This window comes from Amphiprion ocellaris, chromosome 3, assembly GCF_022539595.1.
Source record: "Amphiprion ocellaris isolate individual 3 ecotype Okinawa chromosome 3, ASM2253959v1, whole genome shotgun sequence".
Classification (NCBI taxonomy): Eukaryota; Metazoa; Chordata; class Actinopteri; family Pomacentridae; genus Amphiprion; species Amphiprion ocellaris.
In genome coordinates this window covers 16,834,552-16,855,410 of record NC_072768.1, presented here as the reverse complement: position 1 = coordinate 16,855,410, position 20,859 = coordinate 16,834,552, and the positions used below count along the sequence as shown (strand labels likewise).

Genomic DNA, 20,859 nt, shown 5'->3' with positions numbered 1-20,859 from the left:
TGTTCTTGTTCTTCTAGTTGATTCACCTTATCTTTAATCTTAATTCCTGTAAAGGTTATATTATTTGAGTAATTTGCCAAAGTGTAGTTATCTTTTCATTTGATGTATTTCTACATCTTCTGCTTGTTTGGGTCTTTGTTCAGCTATGTTGTGAACAAGGACTCTACCTAGAAAGGTGGATTTATCCTATGAGGCAACAAATGGAAATTAAGTTCAGTAACAAGAGGGCGAATGGATTTATGTGGCTATTCAACAAGGGCTATGAAGTTGGTGAATTCAGTTCGTTTTAAAACAAAACATTGTTCTTAATTCCATGTAGATATGTTTCCTCTGACACATCCTGTATACAATGACATTCAGTCACCTCATCTAAATGCAGCACACTCCTCTTAGCTCTACTTTTCTTTCTTTCTTTTTTTTTTTTTTTTTACAAAGCAAAGACGTAAGGATGCTGCCAGGAGCCACCGACCAAGCTGATTTATATTCGGCTCAGCTCTAAAAGTGAACACCTTGCATGGTCCGAGTCAACTTCAAACAAATATTAGGGAAAATTGAGCAGAATGGAGAACAGAATTTTCTGTGCTTCCAACAAGTGCGAGAAAAATAAAGGGCAAGAGTGTTTTTCCCAACATGTATCTCATTGCTAGTTGTCAACTACACTGAGACTGGGTGACAAATGCGGACAACACCCAAAAGCATTTTTGTTTGTCTTTTTTGTCTTCTCTTTCTTGGCAGTCATTTAATTTTGGCAGCTGACAGTGTAATCATGCAGTTAGATATTTGCCAAAATGTTCAACAATGTCATTTATGGTTGATAAAAGAGTTCAATTTTAAAATTACTGCACCCAGTAGAGAATCCTGCTTTGCTCACATGAATACTGAAATAAATCGCAAATTGGAAGATGAATATTAAATGTCACAGTTGATTTAGTCTGAGAGACTGAGATTTCTCAGCTGTTTGGATGTTTTACTCAAAACACTCTAGTAAGACGATGGCTGTCGGTTTCAACAACAGAGTATGATATGTAAATGGGAGACTTCAAAGAACTGAAATATCTGGAGAATATGCATATACCTTTTGCCCCAAGAGTATTAATATTTTCATTTTTCAAACAGCTAGCAGTCCTAACTATGGTTGTTGGCGTAAAAATAGCTGGCAGGAGGAAGATCCATGCATGCTGCATGTTTTTCCCAGTATCTCCAGGAGCAAGGCAGAGTGGAATAAGATAAGAGAAGGCTCATGTTTTGTGTGAAATCACCACATTTTGCACTTATTTTCTTCTTCTGACATCACGGACACTCAATTTTACTCAAGTTTCTTTGATAGTGTGCATTAAATTGAGATTCTGGACACTGACTCATCATTTTGCATCACAAGCGTCTGCTTTTGAGCATCACAGTGATCACTTTGGCATTAATTAAATGCAGTGTGCATTGTGCAGTTGTTGGTAGAAAGTAGGGTTCGTGCCTCAATTTTGTAAACTATAATTGTTATATTTTTGAGGGCACTACATAATGGATAAAACTACTCAATCGACATAATAAATGTAGATCACTGTATGGTTTCACACATTTTAGAGAGATTTCAGTGCTTCTTCACGGCAAACTAAAATGCAAGGTGTAACCCTGTCTAACCCTTGTATAAAGAAAATAAATCCTCTCAACTCCAGTCCTTCAAGTACAATATCTTAAAGGGAAAATCATCTCACCTCACTAACATAGATGGCTACATCCTCCTCTTCATCCGTCCTGTAGCACAGAGTTAGCCCCAACTTCTCCTGGCTGCTGAGTCGACACAGTTCCACCTCCTATGTAGATAAAAGAGAAAACACGGAAATGTAAAATCAAGATTCCATCTGCTGAGACAGAGATCGAGTGATATGACTGAAAACTTCAGAAGAGCTGCAAAAGCTACCTTGTTATATTTTCGTATTGCTGACACAGAATAGTACTGCACCTTTAAAGAACAAACAGAAACTAATCCAAATATATCCGACACATCTAGCATTTCTGATGCATAAGAATGGCTTCAATGGCTTTGCAAACACGAAGGAGCCCCTCTACTGAAGATCAAACAACCAGGTTATTTAAGTTCCAACACAAAACTCCTGCTTGTTTTTGAGACATTTATTTCCAACTCCCATCCAAGGTTTTCTGAGTTTCAAAGTGTTTGATCATGAAAGATATTCTCAGCTTGGAGAGTGCGATCGGAGGGGCTTTGATAAATGTCGGAGGACCTCGAGTGTTTTTCTTTTCAAGTTGTTGCCAAGTTATGGAATATTAGGCTATAAATAAACTATAATTACGCCAATGCCATCAGAAATACACATTTGCACCAGCACTAAAGTATTCCTCGTCTTCCCGTGGGGAGAGATCAACAAGCTATTGACTAACAAATCAGCGGTTGTCAAATTTCCCACAAGCCTCTTGAAACGCTGCGTAGTACCCTTGTGTCTACATCAATTCTTCATTTAAGTCCATAAATGCAATGCTGATTAATCGCAACTACAAGTCTCCTTCATTTTACATCTGTGTGTTTTGGTGTGTTTTTCCCTAAGCTTTCAGCTACTTAATGTACACAAGACCCAGTTTCCCGCAAAGAAGGTGCAACCAAACACCAAAACAGCAAGAGTCTGTGCTCCAGCTCCAAATGCTGAAACATATCAAGGGTGTTGGAGGGAATCAAGTGTGAAATGGCCTCTCCTCCCAAGGTCTTCATTAGAACAGAGGCACGGCGTCTCTCAGCAGCAGGAGCGAGGTGGTTGAGTGGAGAGGAGGATGGAGGGGGCAGCGAGAAATGAGGTGGCGGCGAGGGCTCTGGTGGGGCTCACAGGGGTCTCACACGGAAACAGAGAGATTCATTTCCTCTGTGACAAGTGCGGGTTGGCTGGTTACATGTGTCAGATGTGGCGGGGCTTTAGGAGGGAGGTGAGGGAGGGGAAAATGTCTGACCACGCTGGGATGAGATGACGGAAAGAAAAAGCCCAATCCCTAATGCCTCTGGCTACCCCTCCTAAGCTGTTTATGACCCCCCACTCCCTCACATACACACCCAAACACACATTTAGGCCGAATTCCCATTTTCTCCTTCTCCCCTGTCACTCATTTCTTCCTACACGTCTGTGCTTTGGCTTTTCACACACACATTGACAGATCATTGAGGTGTTTTTGGACCTGGGGCCTCCTGCTGCTGCTGCTGAGCGACACACACTCGTACACACCAAAGTAATTCCAGCACAAACCCTCTGCTTGCACATACGAGTATACCCAACAGAGCACACACATTTGGACGGAGAAAAAAAGGGCTTAAAAAGAACTGAATCATCTGAGCTTTGTCGTTTTGTCTTTTTCAACAGCCTCCACCTGATGGGGAGCTCAGATCTTTAATTGACTGCCTCAGAAGCGATGACAACTTTGAATCCCCGCTGATACGTAAGAAAATAATGTGAAAGAGGGAAGCTTTGGCGACGACTGCCTCAACAAAGTAAGCCGCAAAAATCAGTCATTAACTATATTGAATATGTTTCTAATGAGCTATCGTCGTTATTGTCGGTAGAGACATTATTAAAGTGGCACACCTCTAGATGCAACGAAGCAGTCATGGAGGTAATGGGAGCTACAGAGACAGCGCACATCTCGCATGCTAATATGGCGTGTGAAGTTGTGGGATATCTGTGAGAAATATTGAAATCACTAGCAATGTCTCGGCGACGTCTGTGTGAAATAAACCACGCAAATTAATTGCAGCGGCTGACGTGCAGAGGTGTGAGCAGGTAAAGCATCATCCCTATGAGGCTCTGCGAAACAAGCCTAAAGTTACTTCTGACTAATTAGTGGATATATATAGTAGCTGAAAAGTCAAAATGATCAGAGACAATAGATTGCTGCAATCACTGCATGTTGGATGAAGCATCAGTTTTGTGTGTTTAACGATGTGACCTCTTTTCTTCATCAGATGCTCTTTTGCTTTCTTGTTTTAAGACAATATTGTGCACGCACAAAAAAAAACACCCACTCGTTCACATGCTTCAGTAAAAGGAGGGTTGTTTCCTGAACCATCAAACGCACTCACCAATCTCTGTCTCTCCTCTGCCTTTTGATTTTTTTTCTCTTTTTTTTTGTCTGTTTTCCAAGCGAGCTCTCTGCCTCTCAGGCAGGAGATTGCAGCGTGGCACATGGACGAGGGCTGACAGTAAATTAATGACTGCGATGGCGTGATTAAGGGGAAGATTGCCGCCCACCATCAAAGCACATTGGATGCTGTCATAATAATCGCGCCTTTGATTACTTGTAATTGAAAAAGCAGTCGCAAATGCATGGATGGCTACCACTAGGTAGAAAGAGAGGGAGGACTATCTCTGAGCTTGGAGTGTACTTCACTTCCTCAAAAGTCACCGAAACTAATCCTGGGAAATGTATGATGTTTCTGTGTGAAATTCTAGCTATGACACATGACCTGCATGTTTCATCAATCCAGAAAAGCAGACATCAGAGAGGACAGACATGATAGAGACTGTAGGCCAGAAGTGTGCAGACTGGTAGTCCACAGAATATACAATAAAACTAGAGCTACATACTGTATATGTTCACTCCCATAGCCCCTTTTCCCTTTTCTTATTACAGGAAAGCTTTATTTTGAAGTCCCACCTTAAGGTTTTTGAGATAGCTAAACTTTGAGCAAGTTCTAATTAAAGACAGACAGTATACAGTGCAGAGAATTCAGCTTTTAGGAGGGAATCGGAGAATGGATTTACCTTAACTAGTCAGTCACTTTAAAACTAGTCACTACTCAGATTTGTCTACTCTCTCCCACTGAACATATTTTGGGTCAGTGCTGGTTTATTTTAACCATAGAGGGCTTTGTAGTGAGAGCCTTAAAAAGAGAATGTGTCTTACTTTCACAGAGAATATCCTGTCACAGATGTGTAGAAGCTACTATTCTTTATTTCAGTCTGTTTGCATTATAATCAGACTGATCTACATTTAGTTACTTTAGATTCAACCATGCTGTGTCTTTTTAATCCAGCTAAATAGAAACAATAGCAATTCTCTTTCAGTTTTCAGGCTTTTATGAACACATGCTCTTGCAAAAACTCAGTTAATGCGTTTATGTTAGTATGATAAGCCGCAATCTTAAAAAGTATCTGCCTAATATTGTGAAGGTCATCATTGTGCTGCTAAAATAGCTCCGACCCTTCGAGGCCTGGACTCCGTAAGACCTCTGCAGGTGTCTTGTTGTATCAGGCACTAAGACATTAGCAGCAGATCTTTGAAGTCCTGGACGTTGTGAGGTGGGGCCTCCAGGCATTGGGCTTCTTTTGTCAGATACCCCCAACAGATTGAGATCTGGGGAATTTGGAGGCCAAGGCTACACCTTGAACTTTGTCATGTTCCTCCAACCACTTTCTGAACTATTTTTGCAATGTGACAGGGTGCATTATCCTACTGAAAGAGGCCACTGTCATCAGGGAATACTGTTGCTTTGAAGGGGTGTACGTGGTCTGAAACAACATTAGGTTGGTGCTACGTGTCAAAGTAACATCCACATGAAAGCCAGGACCCAAGGTTTCCCAGCAGAACATTGTCCAGAGCATCACACTGCCTTTGTAGGCTTGCTTTCCTCCCATAGTGCATCCTGCTCTATCTGTTCCCCAGCTAAATGACACACACATGATTCATCAGGGCATGTAACCTTCTTTCTTTGCTCTCTGGTGCAGGTCTGACATTGACATGCTCATTATAGGTGATGTTGGTAGGGGTCAGCATGGGCACTCTGCATATATATCAAACCTTCACTCCTCATGTATGTCTATGAGCCTTGGACAATGCAACAAGGCCATTAAAATACGTGCACCAGCCCTCCTTCTTTAGGAATGTAGTTCCACTCTTTAGGTCTTAACTGACATTACGAGAAGCTAAACGGTTACAGCCGTGTTAACTTTCCAAAGTACTATTTACCAGTATTATAAAACAATGCTGTAACGTTTTAGTGTCTGATAAGCTCCTTACTCAGCTGGTCCTCTTGGACTGTAATTTGGCCAACATGCCCACACCAACGCAGCCTCTTACACTGTTTTAATGCAGAGCTGTTTTCTGACTGATTGCTTGCTAAAGCAGCAGCTGTAAAACCAAAACAATTACAGGTAATAAGTCTCTTAGGGTTCATTACTAAGAGCAACAACTCCACTTCATACATAGTCACTTGACTGATTTTAATATAAAGGTATTGATTAGGCAAGCTGTAAATGCATGTAAACACACCGTCAGTGATGAAGAACTCTACAGGTGTTAGTAGAAACAACAGTTCAGTGAATACAGTCGGCTCAGATGCAGATTTTATATATGTGGCATACCCTGTGGCCGTCAAAACTCAAACTCCAAGCTGACTGTTCACATGGATCGTTACAGGTTTCAGTTATACAGTGAATGTGTGCTTTAGTGGCATCTGCCATCTCTCCGCCTCATCAGCATCAATGTGTCAGTGTATTAAGGAGGTGAATTAGGTTTAAAGGTTTTTCACTGTTATGTGATGGCAAACTGCTCTCTCCTACTGTGCCTTTTCACCAAAGAGAAGGTAATTTAAAGAGCTGTCTTTCCTTCACTCTCATTTCTCTCCTTCAGCAGGGAGTGAGGGATCAGGTTGACTCTGAAAGTGGCTTTTCAGCTTCTGCCTGTATCCCCCTCACAGCGTTTTTCAGTTGACATACAGTAAGTGGAACAGCATTAGGATGGTATAAAACTCCCTGAGCATGAAATAAAAAAAATAAATCTGGTGCAGGCTGCAAAGCATACACAGAATAATAAGATTTGCTAATAGCAATGAGGCATAAAGAGATGCTCTAATATTATATATTTGTTCTGATTTGACACTGGGGCCTCTGTGATCCAAGTGGGTGCGCAAATCTCTTTAGGATATGAAGAAACAGCTCAAGCTCAGTGGGTGGAAGCACTCAAACAAATTCAAATGAAACAAATAGGAAGAAGGAGGGGTGAGCAATCATCACACATCAGGACAGTCTGCACGATATATGCTCACACTTCAATGACTCGGAAATAAAGAATATCGGACCAAAACGGAGAGCAGAACAGATTCTGTTTATCTCCTCCTGTCACAGTGGAATCCGTGTATCCGTACGTATATCTACATGTGTCAGAGACCAACAGCTTTAGAAACGTCACCTTTACTACTGATCCCATTGCTTACACTCCAGTAAAGATGCAGAAGTGAAGAAATGTGTTTCTCTTTTTTTTTCACACTTGCACCTGCCACACACAACTGATTTTAATTGGGTTTGATCGAGCTCTGAGTCAACCACCTTGTTAGGTGTTTCTTCCAGAGTTGCAAAAACAATTAACAAATCCTAGGCAACCCTGTAGCTGTTCGGAAGTTTTCTACTTTGTGTTCACCTTGTTGGGGAAAAAACAAAAGCATGGACGCCTATCATTTCCATTGGAAGCAAGGCATATTTTTCAAGCTGTCTGCAGTATGGCTGATTATCTGTCTCTACTATCCCCTCGGGACCTTTCCATAGAGTCAAGTAGTGTTTGCACCCCTCCACCAATTAGGTAGCAGTATTAAATATGAAATGTTGAGGGAATTCTCAGCAGTTATCTTGTTTTTTTTAGCAGTAAAAACCCTGTAATAGCTGACATTTGTTAGTGTTTTTTAAACATCAGTAATAATAAAGACAGAAATATTTTGCCTGACCTGTACAGTGTGTGATATTGTTTGTACAGAACTAATATTTTACACTTGAAAAACATTTTTTCCCAGAGTTTTGGGCTATACAAACCTTGTAATGGCAACACCTTTTGTTTTTGTTTTTTTACTGTGTGGCTTTTCTCTACTGCAATTTCCAGTTAGCTACCTGTCAACATGACATAGACTATGCTGATGAACCTGTCAGGCTATGGCACAGATTGTAGATAAAAGATCATAGCCTCTGGCTGTGAAAAGCAAAGCCAATGCAAAAGTGACTTAAACCTGCATTCTCATTCATGACCAGTAGGGGGAAACTTCTCTGATTAGAAGTCTGATTGTACAGAAAAAATGACCCAATTTCTCATTTGATTTGTTATCTCAGTAAATATGTTGCTAATGAATTTATGGTCTCAGTCACTAGTTTCAAAACTTTTGGGAAACAGAATGATTTTAAAGTAAAATAGCCAATAAAGCAGGACACGCTACTTTGTGATTAGTAAGCTGCTACTACCTCATATTGTAACCTAACCTGGAAAATATGAATGATTTGTGTATTGATAAACCATTTTGCATTTAGTGTTTTTATCAGAAGCCTCATAATTGCCTAATTTGTGCATTTATTCTGTTACAAAGCAGGCATTCTTATTTTTGTTTAATATTTTAATCAAACTTTTTTTTGCATAAAAATCAAATGCACAAAACACTGCACACAAACCCACAGAACAGAACCAGAAGAGAAACAGAACCAAACTCGCTATTCAAACAGTATAAATGTCCTTAGTGCAGGCTGGCATTCAGAAGAATCAGATCCCTGAGCTTGGATGAGCTGATACGATTTCTTCTTTCGGTGAGTATCTGCCCAGTTTTTGAGAAGACTTTCGCAGATGGAACAGAAGTTGCCACAATACAGTCTCCCCTCCATCACCTTCACAAGGTGGTAGAAGACTTAGGCCTTGGCCTGCCACCAGCTCAGTGGGTCATCTGCTCATTGGATGAGGGGCTCCTCAAGATATGATCTCACCTCCATTACAGCATCAGCTGTAGGATTTCTCATTGCAGCATCTCCTGTAGCTCTTTCATCAAAGAGCCTCCACACTGCAGAAGTTTCTCCTCCACTTTGCCCTCTAATGGTGGAGGTGTCTGTCTGCTGGGGGTACATTGTGCTGCTGCTGCACTTATTCTCTGAAGTGCCTCATCAACAGCTCGGTTGTCACTGAAGGCAAGCTTCTTTAAGCTAGGATTAAGTAACGTGGCTTCTGCAAGTACAGTGTTCAACTCCATCTCTATTAAAAAAGTTGGGAGTCGGCTCTTCTGATTCACTACAAAGCATTGGCTCTTAGAGGCGCATCTTTTGCACGACACATCCCTATTGTCTGCAAACCAATGGGTGACGTCATGGTGGCTACGACTATCTTTTATATACAGTCGTTGCCTGCTGATTACTAGTGACATCAAGTGCAATTCTTACCTCGTATTCAAACTCCTCTGCTCTGTCTCCATCAGCTGGAATAGGGGAGAAGTAGTCTGTCCCTTCATAGTAATCCTGGTCCATTGTATGAAGAGAATGACAGCTGTCAGGAGAGACATACAGAGGAAGAGAGAGGAGGAAAGACAGACAGGGAAGCAGAAAGAGGTGGGGATTTCAGCGTTAGAAAGATACTTTTCATCATCCTCTTTAAAACCTTTCAAAATCTCAAAGTGACAGGGTTTTGGCGCTTTTGTCTTTTCTGGAATCTGAAGAATAAAGGATTTGTCAAGGGCTTTAACTGCTGCTGGAGTGTGTGTGTACGTGATAAAAGTGCAGCCCCTTGTTAATAACAGCATATCCACATACTGTAATTTGCTTCCTTCACTTGACAGACAAAGCCCCCCACATTGTACAGTGTAATTCTATTATGCCTCCCTCAGTCACTGAACAAAACAGCATTGTGAGGGCCTAACAAGATGAGCAACTTCAGTGCCACACAAGATAATCATGGTGGACAAAAACTTCAAAAAGACACCGTGTTGAACATGTTGAGTGATGTGTTCAGGGGCCGTCTGACTCTCAGATTACCCAGCCCTATAAAACTGTCTCAAAACAACCTTTCGGTGATAAAAACAGACTTGTAAATGTCATAATGCTTGATGCCTCGATATTACTCGAATAACAACCTTTGGCAGTCTGTGGAAAGAACACAATTACACATTTACAATCTTGCCTCAAATATGAGATACCAACATTTCTTATATCTATAAAAAACGCAATATATTGGGTTGTGCACCTGATCTCAGAAGTAGAGAAGAAAATGTGAGTTTTATGGAACACATGGATTACCTTTGTACCCGGCCTGGGGCTGTAAGTATACGTTGCTTAGTGTTGCCTCGTTTTTTATTAGCCCATTTGCTTTAATCACCTTGTAAACCTTCCATGAGAAAATGGATACATGGAGCAGCTCCAATTATGGCCAGAAGTCCCTATGGTGATTTCTATAGTGACAGACATGTAGACATATATACATGTGTGTAATGATTTTGATCTGGTCATGTGTAGTTCTTTGTAACTAATGTGCAACGCTTAAAATAACAGTTTTTTAAAGATGTTTGCGACAATGACCAACTCAGATGGAGCAGCCGGTCAAAATTCAATCCTCGACTATATAAGCAAGTGTCCAATTGCAAATGACAACAAATACAGAACTCAAAATGTTTATTGTTATTGGAATTAATTGTCTACTGTACCAAACACCACAACGGTCCTGATTTCCCAGTTCTGCGCTATAAAGCTCCTGCACTGTTATTGTTCCGCTCCCCAGAGGTGAAACCCAGATATTCCTTTATGCAAAACTTTTCTTGTTCACAGTTTACTTCTCCTTCGGGAAGAACAGAATATAAACTAAAAATGCCAGAAGATGAAATAACAAACCATGTTTCCTTTGTTGTTTCCCAGGAAAACCTCTTGTTGATACTTTAAACTCTCAAGATCTTTTCATTTTTATGCTTTCGTCTCACATAAACAGTAAAAAAAAAATAATTTGGGTTTGGCATATACGACATTCATCTGAGATATGATGAGAATTCTAGTGATTATACCATGTGTGCATTCTTGCACACAGTGACAGTGTTCTTCTTTTAATCTCAACTAAATTTATAGGCATGTAAGTCAAGCTAACAGTTTTAATCTGACAGTCGAGTTCTCTGCATGTTTTTTTTAGCAGATGGAAAATATGAAAGGTTGTGCCACATCATTCAGAAAGTAAAAACTGTAAAAGACAGTCAACAAACTAAGAGAGCTTCATACTGAGCAGAAAAACCTGATTCAACCAGCAAACGGAGTATTGATTTATCTGGTAATGCTGCTTTGCATCTGTCACTCAGCTACAATGATCCCCTTTGTGACTACGATGTGTTCAGGTGCGATAGGAGTAACAAACGTAATTGACTCGAGAGGTTGGAAAGTTCACATGTTCGGCGTTACTGAGGATGTTAAATATGTGCCAACATTTTTGATGGAATTGGATTTTTTATATTGATTCTTAGTTTTTTTCAGCTACTTGCTGATGCATTAGCGCACTTCACACATACATTCAGTATTAATGACCAATTAGGACCACTTAAGACTGTTCTTTATTTGCCTTTTATTTTTAATTCGGTGTGTCCTATTGGTGAAGGAGGACATGAAGGACGCCGAGAAGCTCATTCATCAAACAAATCTATATTTGTCAGAAAACTATGCAGCTGGTTACACAATTAATTTATATTTCACAGGCGTCCTTCGTACTTGTAATGCTAATCCTGCAAACACTGATATTTCTGCTTCATAGCTCAATAACATTTCTCACTACTTACTTTTTTTCCCTTCTTAATTACCAGCCAAAGTCAAAACAAGGACACAACAACAAACTCTGTTTTCTCGGTGGCAGTGAACCAAAATCTGTCTAATTATATCATATAAAATGAAATAAGAAATTGTATCAACTCACAGAGCTGCTTAAAAGTGTATTTCCTGTTTTTAATCACTGTTTATCCTGTTTCATTGGGAGAAACAAGACAGCAACTTTGTTGATGTAACAAGGAATAAAAGAGGTTAAAAGGATTCAGATATTTGCAGACATGTAAAACAAACAACTACTTCCTGTCGTTTCACCTGTCAGAGAGCAGAAAGGGACAGACGTCAGGCACAGGAGGAGTTGAAGGCCGGAGCTTTGCCAGCGCCATGATGTGTTCAAAGGTGATGTCGGTCTGAGTGCACACATCCACCACATGGATTTCCTGAGGGGGGCCATGGGGGCGGCCGCTGGGGGTCCGCCTGATGACCTGCACCACAACGGGGTCCTTGGCAGCACGAAAGGCCTCCACTGTCTCATCATGGCTGGACTTGGATAACTCCTTCCCATTCACCTGAGAATGACAGGGAAAATGGTAAGTGTTTTGTCTACAATGAGAAAACTATGTACTTATATCACCTTTAGGGCTATGTTGTGACCTTTGCGACAGAAACATTTCACAGGAGCAGAGCTGCTGTAGCGGAACTGACATAATCAAACTAGTTCTACTGAGCCTCAGTCTTTGGAGTTTTCTATCATCTGTCTTCTACTGTGCTTTTTTAGACAAAGTGACAGCTGAAGGACAGAGTCTTTTTTTGTGCTGATGTTCATTAGGACCTGACACCGGGGTTGTAAACTCAAAAGCAGTGTCACACTTTTTCACATTTGTTCAAGAACATGACATGAGAAGTTACCTTGTAAGGCAACTGAATTCTCATGAGATTCACAAGCTCATGAGAGAGTCCATCTTGCCCAACTTCAAGCTCTGTGCCAAACTACAATGGTTTGGACCAATCTGCAACTTATGATCAACTACTAGCCGTGTGTACAAGGGTGTGTTAGGTGTGACAACAGTTGAAGTTAACCCATGATGGGTGGTGATGGACAGCTGGTTCATCCAATCACCTCCTAAGAATTTATATATAGTGTTGGCCCTTATCCAAACAGTCTCCAGGGACGACCAGTTTTGTGTAACAAGCCATTAGGTAACATGAGCAGAGTCAGATTAACGGACTAAAATGCATATTGTTACAACAATGGTTCAAATGTTATATCCTCACAGAATTGTACATAAGTTACTATAAATTGGTTTAAAGGTTTACTGCCGACTGCTGCCGATTTTTCTTGTCCTGTTTCTGAAAATCCAACATATTCTGTAAAGACAGTGTTGTGTCCTTAAGGCCATCCTCCCATATACCTTCTATAACGTTACAGTTGTACTGAGGATGGATGCATTCAGATTAAAAAAAAAAAAAAATTTTACTTTCTTTTTCCCTGAATGTCCCTCAACAGATGATCAAAAAGAAATTTTCATGAATACAGCGTTGGAAAACATACATACAAAACACAGTTTGATGCAACATTATCAGAATGTTTGATCAAAGCCCAAATGGCCCCTGTTCACTCATTCCATCTTCAACCTCATCTCCACAAAATGAACTGGATTTTCTGGCAGATTGAAAACCATTTGCACTACAGCTGGCACATATAAAGAAAATCATTGCTTCATTTAGCACCAGTAATTTCTCTGGAAGAGAAACTACGGCTGTGGAATACCTCAGAGAACGTGCTTTGGTATAAACGCTGAAACCAGAGATTATAATTTAGATAACCACAAAAATAAGAAAAGAAAATAAGGTGGGCACAGGAGCGCAATTACACCTCCTGTTTTATTTAAATACGGCTTTGGAGTGGAGCCTTTTGCTCACACAGCAAGCTGAAATTGGCTAAAATGATAACTATAAAAGCATTTATATCCTCAAGTGTCAGCTGTGGAAGGCTGTGAAACAGAAAAGCAGCTGTTTCAAGTCCTGAATTACAAACTCTCTTAAAAATGCAGCATAGTGCTAGAAAGAAAAACACACAGCCTAGTTCTGATTCTAACAAAATGACCTAAATTCAAGAGCTGTCGACTGTTTCAAGTAACTGGCTGGTGTGTATGTGCTGCCTCTAAATGAACATTAAAGACAGAAAAACCACCAGGGAATCCTACAGACAGAGAAGGCTTATATTTTCAACCCCTGATATCCCAACACTAATTTTTCACTCATAAATGTTCTGTTACACATCTCAGTGAATTTGACACAGTGTATTTTGGGAAATGACTCAACGTGTTTGAAACAGCAGTGAGGTATTGATAGGACCTGACGGCACAAATCGTCTGTAAAGCCCGGCTCAGAATGGGTTTTTATTTTCTCTAATAAAAATGTCTACATCGCTACATATTACACTTCCTGATTAGGTCCTATTTGAGGGAGGTTTCCAGCTGTTTTGGCTTTCGACTAAGGAAGAAGCAAAGAATTAGTTTCTAATCATTCTTATTTTTATTTAAGTATTCATTTAGCTACGAATTGTAAAAGAAAAATTTAAATCACGCAACTTCCCAGATCCTAGTGTGATGTGTTCAAATGTTGTTTTGTCTGTCCAAAACTCACAAAGAGGCGGGACCTGAGAATGATTAGCATTTTGTACAGTTTTGCTTGAAAGCCCAAAGCTAGTTAAACTCCTACAATGTTCCCTGCTTGCCAACACTGAACTGCCAGTGGTCTAATTACTGGTTCCTCGTGACACTGCAGTGTTAGACACAGCAACTGAATTGCAGTCTTTAATGTAATTAAATAGTAAGAGGCTCCACCCAATGGTGCAACCAGGTACTACAGCATTTTCTGACATGTATGTCCTTCCTTCTTTTTCCTCGTTGGCTAGTATGTTCGATTATCAATCAAAACTGCAATTTATCGATTACCAATTATTAATAAATCACCTCTAATAGCAGATAATTTTTCGTTGCTCTCTTAATGCCGTCTTAATGAGAAAAATCTTGCATTGGGCACCTTAAAGAAAACTAATCTTTCTTAGTAAATAACAGTGGAGCAGCCCTAAAATTCAATTAAAATTAAAATTCCATCTGACTTCATAGGGTAAAAATAATAGTATAATAACTGTTACACTAGCTGTAGTGTATTTCTCTCATTCCTGTGTGTGTATATGAGTATGTGTTTCTTCTATTAATTTTTCTTCCACTTCTCCATGTCTATCTCTAGGGACTGAGTGATGCCCTAAAAAAAAAACAAACAACTTATTTTCTCAGCCATAACAGTAGCCATATATAACTCCCTTAGCTCTTGTTGTGCTCTGGCCTGCTCCCCTGCCTCCTGATGTGACCTTTGTTTGGAGCGATGTTGCATTAATCACCTGAGTGGGAGATAAACTGGGTCAACATCACTCCTGTGGAACTGCGGGGCAATTTGGAGGGAAAAAAAAAAGAAAAAGGAATGTGCAGTCGTGTAGCCTCCCTCATCCCTCCTTGCCTCACTCTCCAAACCTGCTTTCATTCTCTTTTTTGGCCACTCAGCATGCATTAAGTACTGCATTACATTAGACTTAAGTACTGTATTAAAGAAACATGAAGCAATATAATAATTAGCTTATATAGTTCCTTGGACTCTATTTCTCGTTCTTTCTGCCTTGTTTCGCTGCTGGTCTCTCGCTCTGCAGCCTAATCCTAGAACAGTGAGCCGGGTGGAAACAAAGGAGTTGGAGCAGACAAATGAGGCAGCCTATGGCGTATGACAGACCTGAAGAAAAATGATCAAATTTCCCAGCTCTCCCTCTGGTACTGACTGTCCAGTCCAGGCTCCTCCTCCAAGCCTCACCGCTTCCTAGCCACAAAGAGGCGAGAAAACGCGTCAGGATAAAAAGGAAGGAGTGCTGTTTTTTATTTTCTTCTGTGGTTTTCATGAGAGCCAGATGGAGCAATTAATCCCTAATAAACACAAGAATATTAAGTAGTCTTAACTCTTGCATGAGGGACTTTGCCATCATTGTTGCGTCCCCTTGACTGATGGCTATCCAGCTAAACACACTGTCTTAGTTAGTTGTGTAGATCTGACAGATGGGAAGGGTTTCTACAATCCTGGCTGCAGTTTTCTGGATATTCTCAGATATTTGCATACTGAAGATCTGTCTTCAGCCCAGCTTTTTTTCTCTACAAAAATGCAACACCAGTCAGAATGCCTAAATGTATGACGGTAGGGTTTACACAGTGAAATTTTTTGCAATCGGCTAACTTTCCCCTAATCTTAAGCACTTTCCCCACTGTGACTGCTTACGCTCAGTACAAGCTGCAGCCTGTTAAAAGTTTCATCACACATTTCAATGTAGTCCGCTATCTTTCTCAAGTGTGCATGCAAAGTATGCAAATTCATATTCATTCATAAACACATGCTGGTAAACAAAATCTGCTCGCAACAAATTATTTAGCAGCTGTAGTGTTTATGAACCCCGAAGCAGCTCTGCAAGTGCTTCACCGCTAAAACTGCTCCATACGCACAGAGTCAACATGAATTATCTTATTGGTCTAGAACAAAACAACAGTGATTACTCATGAGAGATCATTTGCTCTGCAGTTTGGATGGGAGATGATCAGGTAAACGTGAAGTTGGACGGAAATGGGTGCTGGGATGGAGTATCTGGAATCAAGACACATCTGTTGGCTGTTTGCACATGGATATGCAGCAGCTGTAGCCAGAAAAGAAATGTGTTTTCATTCAGAGCCCCCCGAGACGACCACCAGCTTTCCAACAACAGACGCAGTAAAGCAGCTTAGTGAAGTGTAACAAAAGGATGAAGCCACTTTTCTTTTCTTTTCTTTCATTTTCTCTGTGGCAGAGTCCCATATTGACAAAGACGTTCCAAAATTGTGTACTTGTGACGCGGCTGAGTGTCCGCTTCAGTAAATATCTCACGTCGCTTTAAGCTGTTCTGAGCTGTTACTAACAAACAAACAGACTTACTTGAAAACTTCAGTAAAAGTCGCTATTTTTTTTTTTTTTTTTTTTTTAACAATTATGAGCTTGTAGTCGCCTACAGCGGAGCGTAATCCTGAAGGGGGCTCTCATCTGTGTCCCATCTTATCGTTTATCCTCCAGGTAAGAGGACAAGCGAGGAAGAACAAACACACAGCAGCTTAGCTCAACCCCTCAGGCGTCTCCTCTGTCACTGCTTTTGTCTCATCGACTGCTGCCTCCCATCAATATCTCCGAAGACTGGGGGCAGAATGTAGTGATAGTGGTGCGAAAGTGCGGCCAGTTTATCTGTTAACATGTCAACTTCAGCCACATCTGCTTCTGCTGAGGGACTGTTTCTGTGGCAGGAGGCACAGACACTGGCAGCAGCTTGCAAGGCATTACTGATACAAGTGATTGATGCCCTTCTTTAGTAAGGAGAAAAGGCAGCCTCAGGCGATAGACTCTAATAGTCCATTAGCTTTTTTATGCCTTTGAATTAACTGCATACATTGCTTTATGGCTTGCATGTAGCACTTTGAATTTTAATGAAATGTTTTTGTTTTCAATTTTAGGGAGTTTATGCTGTGAACAAGGAGAAAGTGTTTGTCTCCACGCGCATCCTGGTTGAACTGGAAGTGCAATGAAATGAATGAAGCAAGGTCATCCTTTCTACGTCAGCTCCGCTGACAAGTAAACAAGGTTTTCAGCAGCACCCAAGGTTTAACTGTGTAACCTTGGGTGTTGCGCTGAACATCTGTACATGCAGTAAGCCTCTGTTACACACGGTCTGTATCTCCTGCACGCCGTCACCTGCTGCTTTGAGTGGCAGCCTGTGGGGTGTTAAGTGTATGCAGGCAGATGGGGAAAGTGTAACATGTAGGTCATCCAGCCCCGGGAGTGTAGCGCTTACGGCCGTCGATTACACGCCTGTTCCATCTTCTCATCTTTGGGGAAAAGGCAACATGACCCCTCGTCGTTAGGGTCCAGTCAGCTGTGTGGAGCCCTCAGATAAAAGAGTTAGAGGAAAACGGTGGATGGAGGGTTCTGATAGCCAGTTTCATTACAGATCAAGTTGTAAGTTGGTAAAATACCTGGATATACCTGATTGTATCTCTTCTGCATCTCTCTCTCTCTCTGGCACTACAGGTCACTGACAAAGAAGAACAGTGCAGTGTGACATTGTATTCAGGCAACATACTCAATCGTGGTATTAGAGTGACAGAATATTTAGTTACATCTTTGGTACACAAAACAGCTAAAGTTTGTTTTGTGTTTGTGCTGACTGAAATTACACCGTACATTTTTAAGCTAAAATTCCATACTTAAAAAGGTCACATAAGGATTCGGGTTCAATAAAATGGTGTCCTGACAGTCTCTTCTGTAGGTGTATGGTCTAGGGAAATAGGAGGACACTTGTCAATCATCTAAACTGTGTGCTGATAGACTGAAAACCATTCCTCTTCTACACCAGTATTACACCCACTGTGAGGTTCTGCCTTAATCATCGGTGCTTCTCAATATAGAACACAGAAATCTTCTGCATACAGTAAAAACTATCATTTTTACACTTTGGAACTTACTACTTTGGGAATTTCTGGTGGATTTTGCCAACCTTAAGTTTGCCACCTTTCTCTATTGACAGTCGTCATGCTAAATAAGCTAATTCATAATAAGCATACATACACCAGTCAGCAGTCACAGCACAGTCTTATATCCACCTGCCTAATATAGCACAGGTCCCCCTCTAGGGATGAACTTAGGAACTCTGAGAGGGTCCTGTAGTGTCTGGCAGTGAATCCTTTGGTTCCAGTGGGTTGAATGGTGGGGACTCCATGGATCGGGGTTGTTCTGGCACATCCTGCTGATGCTTGATCAAACTGTGATGTGGGGAGTTTGGAAGCCAGGTCAACCCCATGAGCTCTTTGTGAAGTTTTTTGAGCTGTACCTGAAGAGTTTTTGTGGTGTTGCGGAGTGCATCGTCCCGCTGGATGATGCAACTGCTGCTTGGTGGGCTGTTGCCATGTTGGGTGGGTGGTACATGTCAAAGTAGCATTCACATCAATGCCAGGACCCAAGGATTCCCAGCAGAAAGATGCATTGTAAGAAGACGATCAGTATTCTATAGTTGACCTGTCAGTGACTGATCAGTGTATAAGGGGGTGGAATCTATCATTAACAATATAAATGAGCATATTTCCCAAAAGGTTGAACTATTTATTTAAAATGCTTCTATCTGCAAACAACACAGTTTTGCTGGATATTTCATGTCATAATGTTCCCTGGAATCTGTAAGTTTGAAAATAGCTTTTGGCATTCTGTGCCTTTTATTATGGAGACGACAGCAGAGAGATGACAGAAATGTCTAGGCAAGCACTTTTGCTCAACCTTTGTACTGATGATTTATGGCTATTCGGGCCTCAGCAATGCTCCAAATACAACTAAAGTTACATTGTCAAAGCAAAAAGCATTAAACTTTTAGCAAAAATAATAGGTACTACACTGTTTGTTTATTTCTCCTACAAATTCAATGCCAACGCAGAGCGGAGCACACACTGCCGACTGACTGCTACTGTCTGTCTCTTTTTTATCCACCTGAACAGCTGCACTGCAGCTTCAACTGTCGCTTTAGCTTCTTGCAATTCTATCTTTCAACATGTGAAACTGAATCTGAATTTTCATAAACTTGAAAAAAAAAAAAAAAAGACTATGTACAAGTGAGAACGGGAACATTCTAAAGAAGTGGAATTAAATTATCCCTGAGGACTTTCCAAATGCTGGAAGACTGGGATTTGATGTGAACATGACTGCTGCCTCATCCTCTCAGTGAAGAAACGGATTGGCTTTCTTTTTACACCCAAATGTCTCATTTCAATAATAAGTGTCAGAATAAAATACGGGCCAAGGTCTGCTACAATGCAGCCCTCATGACTGCATAAATCACTCCCAGACAGTCAGCGCTACTGTCTCAGCGACTCAAGCAACGCTCCGATGACATGAAACAGAGAGAAAGAGAGAGAGAGCAAGGATGCCACTGGGGAAATCTGACAATCCCCTCAACATCTCTACATGAACCAATGTACAGGCCTCCTTTAACCCCTCCAACCACATAAAACACACTGCCGAGGTTTTATGCTCGCAGAACATTTGATGAATTCTGCCAATTTTCTTCTCTGAGCACCAATCTTGTGTGGAGTACTCCCTTTATTGCGCAACTCGTTGAAAGTGTATCACCTCTTTCAATCTGCTCTAAAATTCATTGGGCGCCTTTTTTCATACGTTTATTATCCAATCTCTCGGCGTAATCGCTCATCGCAAGGACAACTGTTTTAAAAGGACAAAGGGAGAAGAGGTCTCGGCATGAACTCTCGCAACACTCAATGTCAAAAGTGTGGCACAGCAAAACAGTTGAAGAGAGTGCTCATGAATGAATTACTGGCCAACTTTCCATAATATATAACGAGTAATAGATCACATTTTTCAGGCTATTCGCTGAACTCCAGCTGTGAGTCCTTGTGCTTGTATTATAACAGTTTCTCCAGGTTCAGCTATAAATAGGCAGCCTGCCGTTAACCACACTACGACCAAACCACATGTAGTTGTGCACACTGACACTGAAAGACACACACAAATCACACACTGCTGCACAAAAAAGTTTGTTGGGTGAACACACAGATGTCCATACATTGCTCTGTTTGTGAGATTACAGCACAGTAATATCCACAATTTCCTCCTGCTCGGCTTATGACCCCTTCTCTAAAAAAAATTAGATCAATTCAGCGTTCCATCTTCATCACTAACAGATTATGGCTGAAAGTGAGATAATTGTGCTCTCCTATTTTGGCTGTATTATGAAAGTCTGCTGCAAATTCTAAATATGATTTGGGACTGTTGAGGGAAACGGAGTGCTGAGTTAATCAGCTTGTTCAAGGTTAATGGTACATGCAGGGTATATTTGTTAAAGAGATTTAGAGATGCATAGTTAATCTCTGTGCTTAACTTTTAAGATCTTGCCATCTTGGAGTGAGTTTTAATGTAAAATGGAGGGAGAAAATCGAATTAGAGTAAAAGCGGCACTTGGGTGGATGAATAACTAATGGATGAACAGCCTCCTCCTTGGTGATAACTGGTAATTGGTTTGGGGGGGAGGTGGGAAAGGAGTGGGAGGTGGGGGGCTGTTGGATGATGCTGTGCGCTGTGCAGATCAGCAAAATGGCTTGGCTGGCGTGAAAAGATGTTGTAAGGAGTAATGGTGCCATCCATATGCTGACTGAAGAAAATCAAGTGGGTACTGACATGGAACATCTCTTTATGTGCTGAGAATCAGGAAGAGGGAAGGTGAGAC

The 20,859-nt window shown here is 41.0% G+C and overlaps 1 protein-coding gene across 2 annotated transcripts in view; it reads right to left on the bottom strand.

Moving 5' to 3' along the window:
* LOC111567055 (PDZ domain-containing RING finger protein 4-like) overlaps positions 1 to 20,859 on the bottom strand; it is a 123,941-nt gene that overhangs the window by 10,248 nt on the left and 92,834 nt on the right. For both annotated transcript variants that reach the window (XM_035947117.2, XM_023267916.3), the window contains 3 exons: positions 11,829 to 12,082; positions 9,171 to 9,273; positions 1,710 to 1,808 (listed from right to left, as the gene is read on the bottom strand). In XM_035947117.2, coding sequence (XP_035803010.2) covers positions 1,710 to 1,808; positions 9,171 to 9,273; positions 11,829 to 12,082 — 456 coding nt within the window. The remainder of the gene's footprint in view (positions 1 to 1,709; positions 1,809 to 9,170; positions 9,274 to 11,828; positions 12,083 to 20,859) is intronic.